Below are 10,247 nucleotides of genomic sequence, written 5' to 3' on the forward strand. Positions count from 1 at the left end.
TCTCACTCCCAACACGTACGGACGCTTGGTCTTTTTTAGTTATGAAACATCGCAATTTGGTTAGGTTTGGGAACCAAAACCACTTGGTTAGGTTTGGGGAAAGATGCTGGTTTATGTACGTGACTTAACTTAAATAAGATAATTCACAATTCTTGGGTAACTTACACAAGTTAAATAAAAACATTCAATGTTGAATTTTTGTTTTACACAGGAAACGAACACCGGTCTCCTGGTTGAAAGTCCGGTTTCTGGCTGACCGTCCACCCTTAACCACTTCCTTATTTGGACTTATAGTTAAATATCATACACCTACCTTCAGCGTTGAAAACTGACGCTACAGGGCTTCCCCCAGTGGGTCTAAGTATAACGCTAATGCCCCAGATATACTTGCTTTTTAACAATGCATAAGCGTAGACAAGTGGCAGCAACGTGAACGGCATTGTTAGCGTACTTGCCTGCGTACTTTGCGTGTACCTGGAGGATTAAATGTATATCCAGCAAGGGGCGGGTCACCCCTGGCCGACTCCGGAAGATCTTCCATAATAACTTCTAAATTAGCACAATGTAAACAAACATGGTGACACTCAAGGAGGTTATGATTGTGATGAGACATTATAAAGATGTCGGTCATAGCAGACTAGCTCCAGCTTCTAGCTTCTAAGCATCCTGCAACTATAAAGAGCCTAAGCCCCTCCCCTTCCAGTGGACCAGCACGTGACCTTACTTCGGAAAAAATATGTACGATAGTCAACAGCAAGAGACAACTAATTTTTTGATCCCGTTTGAATTGTGCTCTGAATTGCAAACGATGATGGTCAATTTAAAATATACATTTAAAAGACAAAAAAGTTGCAGTTTGATGTAAAACATGTTGAAGTATCAGACTGTGAAAATACATAATTACATTAAATAATAATGTAATAATAATAATAATTTAATTAAAGACCACAAACACAAAAGTCGCGTATGTGACATCTTTTTCTCCCAATGACTGAAGCTAACGTTACTGAAGCTAACGTTACTTAAGCTAACGTCACTGAAGCTAATGTTACTTAAGCTAACGTTACTGAAGCTAACGTCAAAGCACTTCCGTGAGAGGAGGATGTGATAAAAGCACCGGGCGTCGTTGGATTAAACACATCAGGTGAGATATATTTCTGTGTGGAACATAGCTAACTTACCGAGCTAGTAGCAACCAAGCAATACAAATTAGTTAGCATTACTGCCCTAACATGTTGGTGACATATATTGTGCGAGATGAGAGATGTAGTTTACGGTTCAACGGTTCTCATACAAAACTAAATGTAACTTTACTTAACTTTAATTAGGTAAGTGTCAACGTAGTAATCAGTGTACATTATGAGTTCATATTTACTCTACTATAATTAAATAGTATCACGTTTTGCACGCGGTGTCTTCTGGGACGAACCATATTTGGAAGTTCAACTTCCGTCACGCCTGGTCACACGTCTGTGTGCTGCAGCTGGATACACTTGTCAGTTTGCTGCTGACCTTCTTCTTTTGAGTTTAATGGCGGTTGACAAACCAACTGGATACCGCCACCACATGGGCTACAGAGCGGAACAGGAGCTGCAGACCTGCCAGTCAGATCCTGATAAACTGCCCTTACGTTCAATTGCTGAATAGCATCTTGCAGATGCGTAGCGTTAATTTCTGAAGACGTACACAACCTCTGCTCCGATGGAACGCAGGATTCGCGCACAGCAGCCATCTGACGTCACAGCAGCCATCTGGCGTGCACAAACGTGTTGTCAAATGTGACGACAGAAGCTCTGTGATCACCTGTCTGAGAGGATTCAAACGTTCCCGTCTGAGAGACCAGAACTCTGCTGAAAAATGAACTGGAGGCTTGTAGGTACAACGAGGGCTTTATTTCGCTGAACACAGAACCAAGACAGTTTTTTCCCATAAACATAGTTTGAATGTGGAGTATGCTTCAACTAAATGCTACAGAGCTACAGCATTTATCCAACAGCGTGACCTGGTGTCGTACAGAAGTTATAATTAAAACCTCCACTCAGAAATGTTTTAGAGCTTCTAAAGTTCTGAAGGGTTTATTGTCTCAAACTCTTCAGTTTCAGGACCAGAGCGCCGACACGAAGCTAGAAAAGCAAACAGTCAAAAGTAAGCAAATGAAGCAACATGTGCAAAAACCTTCCAGGTAACAGGCGTCTGAGGCGGACATTCATCTTCACTCTGCCTGTTGGGTTTAGTTTGACTCATCCGGTCTGAGCCGATCTGATTCGGCTCATCCCTTCAGGACCAGTTCTGTCCAGTCATGTAGTATCCCGCCGGATCGGAGAGCAGACACTGGTTCTGCTGGCTGGAGCTGCGGTTTTTGGCGTCGATGAGGAGCAGAGGAGACTGGGAGTAATGGGAGATGATGCCGCTGACTGACGAGAAAGACTACACACACACACACACACACACACACACACACACACATTAATGATTATCTGAGTTTTCCTGACCAATCACCAATCAGTTGTTAAAACCAAACCATAGCCTTTTTGAAGTGGGTGTAGCTGCCGTGTCGTCCCGCGTTGGTTTGTGGACTATCGTTTTGAAGCTTCCAGATTGGCATTTTGGCCATCGCCATCTTGTTTCTTAGGAACCGGACACGATCATATTCGGACAACAGGGAGGAGCTAGCCAGCTTGGTTAGCAAGATGCATCTGTAATTTATGTTAGCTGGAATATTAGCTGGGATGCTAATTCTAGCTAGCGGGTCGCCTGTAGCCTGATTGACAGGCCGCCATGGTAGCGACTTGTCAGTCAGCTTGTAGCCTCCCCTGCTTCCTGGTCTCTGTCCCTCTAAATGGGACCATAATTTACTAAATGAACATCATGCTGTGTTGAAGAAGACTTGAAACTAGCGACTGAGACCATAAACTCATCAGGAAAGTGTTTACTGAGGGAATAAATCAGCTGACAAGTAGAAACATTTTCTCACAGACTTCTATACAATCACACTTCTTTCTGCAGCCGGTGGAGTCGCCCCCTGCTGGCTGCTAGAGAGGAAGCAGGTTTAAGGTCCTTCAGCACTGGCTTCACATTGCAGACCCGGAGTTCCCGCTCGTATATAAGTCATATGACGTATGTTTGACCCGTCTATCTCCTTATGTGGAGCCGCTCTTTTACTAGTCACTTGACTTCTTCAGTCACTAGAGGTTGCGGCCTAACACCAAATGTAAATATGGGTTGTAAAAGCTGCTGTGGCCGAGGACGGGCTGCCAAGTCACTCCTGGAGACAGTAAGCTATTCACCAGGATATGCTAACGTTAGCAGGTCCATTTCTTACACTTTATCTGGTGTATTTTTGGTTTAGAAACTCTTTGCATGCAGAGTATCAATAACTACAACTCCATGTACAAATGCTGACGCACTTAGGAGTTTGTCCGACAGCGTTGGGGCACTTGGGTGTTTGATTGGACAGTGACTGAGGATCAGCTCTCAGTAGATAACTTTACTTCTTCTGAAGGCTTCTAGTAAGTAACGTGTGCTTCAGGTTTACCTCCTGGACTTTGAGTCCAGTTCCCAGCAGGAACTCCTGGTTCTGCTGTCTGATCTGGATGTTGTAGACCTTGTCCTGGTAGAAGACCATCAGGGTGAAGGGCTGATTGGGCTGCTGCCGGGTGCTGTCCCTCACCAGGTAGGCCCCGTCCTCAACACAGACACAGAGACAGATATGAGGGGTGAATATCACCAGTCCTGAACTGGAACCAAGTACTGCACTTACTACTTTATACCTCTGCTCTACTACCGTTCAGAGGTAAGTTGTACTTTTTACTGCACTACATTTATTAGACAGCTGTATTTGGGCCTTAGTTCTTGTTTTTTTTATTTTTCTGATTTGTTTTTGAAACGGAATAATCCGATAGACGGATTTACCTCACACAGTATCTTTTCCCCCGTGGGAGACCGCCTCTTAGCACAACAACAATTTTTAAAATTAAAAATGGCAGAAACTTCAAATAAAAACTAAGTGTTTGTGTTACCTTGTAGACTCGTTTCAGACAGCCCTCTGCCTGACCTCTGGTCACTCTACCCACGTACCAGCGAGGGTCCAGGTCCTGCAACGATACGTGGATACAAAACTGATCATTATCCTTTCAAAGAAACTACAGCGACTATCTAGATACAAAGATAGAAGGAAAAGAGGAATATAAATAATCAGAAATACAAACTATTAGTCTGAACCCATCACTGGGTAAAAAGGTTGAATACCATTTCTCTATACAAAACTTCGCTGTACCCTACGCCAAACCCTACCCTTCACCATACCCTACACTGTACCCTACCCTATGTTGTACCGTGTCCTACACAGTACCCGACACCGTACCCTATGCTGTACTGCACCCTTCGCCATACCGTACCATATGGCGTGTCCCACGCTGTACTGTAACCTACGCCATACTGTACCCTACGCAGTACCCTACGCCGTACCATACATGGTGCCCCACGCCGTACTGTACCCTACGCCGTACTGTACCCTACGCAGTACCCTACGCCGTACCATACATGGTGCCCCACGCCGTACTGTACCCTAAGCAGTACCCTACGCCGTACCATACATGGTGCCCCACGCCGTACTGTACCCTACGCCGTACTGTACCCTATGCCGTACTGTACCCTACGCAGTACCCTATGCCGTACCATACATGGTGCCCCACGCCGTACTGTACCCTACGCAGTACCGTACCATATGGCGTGCCCCACGCTGTACTGTACCCTACGCCATACTGTACCTTACGCAATACCCTACGCCGTACCATACATGGTGCCCCACTCCGTACTGTACCCTACGCCGTACTGTACCCTACGCAGTACCCTACGCCGTACCATACATGGTGCCCTACGCCGTACTGTACCCTAAGCAGTACCCTACGCCGTACCATACATGGTGCCCCACGCCGTTCTGTACCCTACGCCGTACTGTACCCTACGCAGTACCCTACGCCGTACCATACATGGTGCCCCACGCCGTACTGTACCCTACGCCGTACTGTACCCTACGCAGTACCCTACGCCGTACCATACATGGTGCCCCACGCCGTACTGTACCCTACGCAGTACCCTACGCCGTACCATACATGGTGCCCCACGCCGTACTGTACCCCACGCCGTACTGTACCCTAAGCAGTACCCTACGCCGTACTGTACCCTACGCAGTACCCTACGCCGTACTGTACCCTACTCCGTACCCTATGCTTTACTGTACCCTACACTACAGCCTGAGGCGTACCTCCCCAAAAATTTAACTACACGTCGAGGCGATGCAGACCCTAAGAACAGCCGCATTCTCTCCTATGCATTTCCGGCTCATCCTTCTTCTTCTGCCTCTGCCATCTTCTCTCAATACTCTGATTTCCGCGTTTTAGTAATTTCAATAAAAGTAACTGCTGTTCAACATCGATCAGCTCTGACTCCCAGAAGAAGAAGAAGAAACTCAACACAGTGGAACATAGAAAACAGAGCAACGCAGACACCAACACACAAGTAGAAATGCTCACGACGGCAAGTAGCCTCTGTTGTCAGCTACGGTGGAGACTCACCACAGGCGCATAAAGTGACCTTTAGAAGGAGGTTCAGGTCAGAAGGAAGTTCAGGTCAGAAGGAAGTTCAGGTCAGAAGGAAGCCAGGTCAGAAGGAGGTTCAGGTCAGAAGGAAGTTCAGGTCAGAAGGAAGCCAGGTCAGAAGGAGGTTCAGGTCAGAAGGAAGTTCAGGTCAGAAGGAGGTTCAGGTCAGAAGGAGGTTCAGGTTAGGGCCTAGTGAATGCATTATGTATATGAGGGCCCTTGCATAGACAGATAAACCTGTGTGTGTTACCTGTGTACTGGCTGCTGAGGATGGAGGAGGACGAAATGACTGCCTGTCTGATCCAACAAAGCTGCCTCTTTGCTCTGCGATCGCTAAACAGAAACACACAAACTATAACTTTATAATTTTAATAATAATATACAACACAACAGGAGAAGAAATGAGTCACATCATGCCAGTTGAAATTTTAAACAAAAAATGATCAATATAAAATTAACTTCATGACTTGAGTATTGTTTGTTAAATTTGTTAATTAGGCAGAGCACGCCCTCTAGTGTTTTCAGAGGCAGTCTGCAGACAGCTGCTGGATCACTGTGATGCTGAAGGAAACTTAAATCCAGAAAGATTCTCAGGAGGTTTTGCAGCGTCTCTCTCTGGTTTCTCAGCTGATTTCTGGACGTTTGTTCAGGACAGACATCAGAGATTGTGATATCCTCAGGAAGTGGAGGAAAACTTAATGATCCAACACGTGTTTCATATCTGTGAGTTCAGATCTGATTCAGTTTGCCAGCACAAATGCTAAATTGTGAGAGAACCTAAATCTGATAATGGCATCTGTAAACTGGCTCGGAGTTGGTCCTTATACATGAGTACAAACTAGGTCGGAAGAAAAAGAGAGAGGAGCTGTGGGTACAGTTCACCTACTGTCGTAATATGGAAAGAAATATGACCGTCCATAACATGTTCTCTTCCTGGATAATTAAAAAGATATTTAAGATATGCTTACTTCTAATAGGTATTTTTACAGCTAGAATGTCCTTTGGCAAAATCAGTACCGTACCATGTGATAATTTTGACATAACACACGAAAATAAGAAAACTATTAAAAAGTCCACTGACGAAATCTTGACTAAAAGAAAGCAAAACAAAAAGACTAAAATGTGACTTAACTGCTACAATTTCCAGTAAGTGACTAAAACTTAATTTGAAAATTCTTGTCAAAAATTTAGAATTTAAACGTTTCTTTTATTGTTTGAGTTTGTGTCTTGGTTTCTTACCAGTTTGCAGTTTGTGAGGCAGAGATCCTGCAGAGGGGACGTTGGGAGGCAGGCTGCTCAAAAACAAACAAAACAAACACACATTATTCATTTTACTTGTCAGAAATATTTGACATTAATTTACCCCGTGAAGGTTTTGACCTCTAGAGGTGATGTGAGCAGTATATACTGTATTCATGAGGACATGATATCACAGAGAAAAAGACATTGTCACTCTCAACTCGTCACTTATGGCCGCTTGGTCAAGACCCCATGGCGTCGATTTCGAACACCCTGGTACCTTTTAGTGTAATTTTTCAACATGTAGGGTTCCACGGCCAAGTCAGCAACAATAGATATGCAGCATCCAGTTAGACTTTCAAAATTAAAGTACATGTTAACATCTTGTAATTTGGTCAGGTTTAGGCACCAAAACCACTTGGTTACCAAAAGTACTTGGTTAGGTTTAGGCACCAAAAATACTTGGTTACCAAAAGTACTTGGTTAGGTTTAGGTGCCAAAACCACTTGGTTACCAAAAGTACTTGGTTAGGTTTAGGCACCAAAAGCACTTGGTTATCAAAATTACTTGGTTAGGTTTAGGCACCAAAAGTACTTGGTTAGGTTTAGGCACCAAAACCACTTGGTTAGGTTTAGGCACCAAAACCACTTGGTTACCAAAACCACTTGGGTAGGTTTAGGCACCAAAACCATTTGGTTAGGTTTAGGCACCAAAACCACTTGGTTACCAAGAGTACTTGGTTAGGTTTAGGCACCAAAACCACTTGGTTACCAAAAGTACTTGGTTAGGTTTAGGCACCAAAACCACTTGGTTAGGTTTAGGCACCAAAACCACTTGGTTACCAAAAGTACTTGGTTAGGTTCAGGCACCAACAATACTTGGTTAGGTTTAGGCACCAAAACCTCTTGGTTACCAAACGTACTTGGTTGGGTTTAGGTACCAAAATCACTTGGTTACCAAAACCACTTGGTTAGGTTTAGGCGCCAAAACCACTTGGTTACCAAAAGTACTTGGTTAGGTTTAGGCACCAAAACCACTTGGTTAGGTTTAGGCACCAAAACTACTTGGTTACCAAGACCACTTGGTTAGGTTTAGGCACCAAAACCACTTGGTTAGGTTTAGGCACCAAAACCACTTGGTTACCAAAAGTACTTGGTTAGGTTTAGGCACCAAAACCACTTGGTTACCAAAAGCACTTGGTTAGGTTTAGGCACCAAAACCACTTGGTTACCAAAAGTACTTGGTTAGGTTTAGGCACCAAAACCACTTGGTTACCAAAAGCACTTGGTTAGGTTTAGGCACCAAAACCACTTGGTTAGGTTTAGGCACCAAAACTACTTGGTTACCAAAACCACTTGGTTAGGTTTAGGCACCAAAACCCCTTGGTTAGGTTTAGGCACCAAAACCACTTGGTTACCAAGAGTACTTGGTTGGGTTTAGGCACCAAAACCACTTGGTTACCAAAAGTACTTGGTTAGGTTTAGGCACCAAAACCACTTGGTTAGGTTTAGGCACCAAAACCACTTGGTTACCAAAAGTACTTGGTTAGGTTTAGGCACCAAAACCACTTGGTTACCAAAAGTACTTGGTTAGGTTTAGGCACCAAAACCACTTGGTTACCAAAAGCACTTGGTTAGGTTTAGGCACCAAAACCACTTGGTTAGGTTTAGGCACCAAAACCACTTGGTTACCAAAACCACTTGGTTAGGTTTAGGCACCAAAACCACTTGGTTACCAAAAATACTTGGTTAGGTTTAGGCACCAAAACCACTTGGTTACCAAAACCACTTGGTTAGGTTTAGGCACCAAAACCACTTTGTTACCAGAATTACTTGGTTAGGTTTAGGCACCAAAACCACTTGGTCAGGTTTAGGCACCAAAACTACTTGGTTACCAAAACCACTTGGTTAGGTTTAGGCACCAAAACCCCTTGGTTAGGTTTAGGCACCAAAACCACTTGGTTACCAAGAGTACTTGGTTGGGTTTAGGCACCAAAACCACTTGGTTACCAAAAGTACTTGGTTAGGTTTAGGCACCAAAACCACTTGGTTAGGTTTAGGCACCAAAACCACTTGGTTACCAAAAGTACTTGGTTAGGTTTAGGCACCAAAACCACTTGGTTAGGTTTAGGCACCAAAACCACTTGGTTACCAAAAGTACTTGGTTAGGTTTAGGCACCAAAACCACTTGGTTAGGTTTAGGCACCAAAACCACTTGGTTACCAAGAGTACTTGGTTGGGGTTAGGCACCAAAACCACTTGGTTACCAAAAGTACTTGGTTAGGTTTAGGCACCAAAACCACTTGGTTAGGTTTAGGCACCAAAACCACTTGGTTAGGTTTAGGCACCAAAACCACTTGCTTACCAAAAGTACTTGGTTGGGGTTAGGCACCAAAACCACTTGGTTACCAAAAGTACTTGGTTAGGTTTAGGCACCAAAACCACTTGGTTAGGTTTAGGCACCAACAATACTTGGTTAGGTTTAGGCACCAAAACCACTTGCTTACCAAAAGTACTTGGTTGGGTTTAGGCACCAAAACCACTTGGTTACCAAAAGTACTTGGTTAGGTTTAGGCACCAAAACCACTTGGTTACCAAAAGTACTCGTTTAGGTTTAGGCACCAAAACCACTTGCTTACCAAAAGTACTTGGTTGGGTTTAGGCACCAAAACCACTTGCTTACCAAAAGTACTTGGTTAGGTTTAGGCACCAAAACCACTTGGTTACCAAAAGTACTCGTTTAGGTTTAGGCACCAAAACCACTTGGTTACCAAAAGTACTCGTTTAGGTTTAGGCACCAAAACCACTTGGTTAGGTTTAGGCACCAAAACCACTTGGTTAGGTTTAGGCACCAAAACCACTTGGTTAGGTTTAGGCACCAAAACCACTTGGTTACCAAAAGTACTTGGTTAGGTTTAGGCACCAAAACGACTTGGTTAGGTTTAGGCACCAAAACCACTTGGTTACCAAAAGTACTTGGTTGGGTTTAGGCACCAAAACCACTTGGTTACCAAAAGTACTTGGTTAGGTTTAGGCACCAAACGCACTTGGTTACCAAAAGTACTTGGTTAGGTTTAGGCACCAAAACCACTTGGTTAGGTTTAGGCACCAAAACCACTTGGTTACCAAAAGTACTCGGTTAGGTTTAGGCACCAACAATACTTGGTTAGGTTTAGGCACCAAAACCACTTGGTTAGGTTTAGACACCAAAACCACTTGGTTACCAAAAGTACTTGTTTAGGTTTAGGCACCAACAATACTTGGTTAGGTTTAGGCACCAAAACCACTTGGTTACCAAAAGTACTTGGTTGGGTTTAGACACCAAAACCACTTGGTTACCAAAAGTACTTGGTTAGGTTTAGGCACCAACAATACTTGGTTAGGTTTAGGCACCAAAACCACTTGGTTA

At 44.0% G+C, this 10,247-nt stretch overlaps 1 protein-coding gene across 1 annotated transcript in view; it reads right to left on the reverse strand.

The window, feature by feature from the left end:
• Positions 1 to 1,870: 1,870 nt before the first annotated feature.
• lcp2a (lymphocyte cytosolic protein 2a) overlaps positions 1,871 to 10,247 on the reverse strand; it is a 25,671-nt gene continuing 17,294 nt past the window's right edge. The window contains exons 17-21 of the mRNA XM_046040970.1: positions 6,840 to 6,892; positions 5,851 to 5,933; positions 4,020 to 4,094; positions 3,536 to 3,685; positions 1,871 to 2,427 (exon numbers count right to left, since the gene is read on the reverse strand). Of these exons, the coding sequence (XP_045896926.1) occupies positions 2,278 to 2,427; positions 3,536 to 3,685; positions 4,020 to 4,094; positions 5,851 to 5,933; positions 6,840 to 6,892 (511 nt within the window). The 3' untranslated portion in view covers positions 1,871 to 2,277. The remainder of the gene's footprint in view (positions 2,428 to 3,535; positions 3,686 to 4,019; positions 4,095 to 5,850; positions 5,934 to 6,839; positions 6,893 to 10,247) is intronic.

This window comes from Micropterus dolomieu, linkage group LG23 (genome assembly GCF_021292245.1).
Source record: "Micropterus dolomieu isolate WLL.071019.BEF.003 ecotype Adirondacks linkage group LG23, ASM2129224v1, whole genome shotgun sequence".
NCBI classification, from domain to species: Eukaryota; Metazoa; Chordata; class Actinopteri; order Centrarchiformes; family Centrarchidae; genus Micropterus; species Micropterus dolomieu.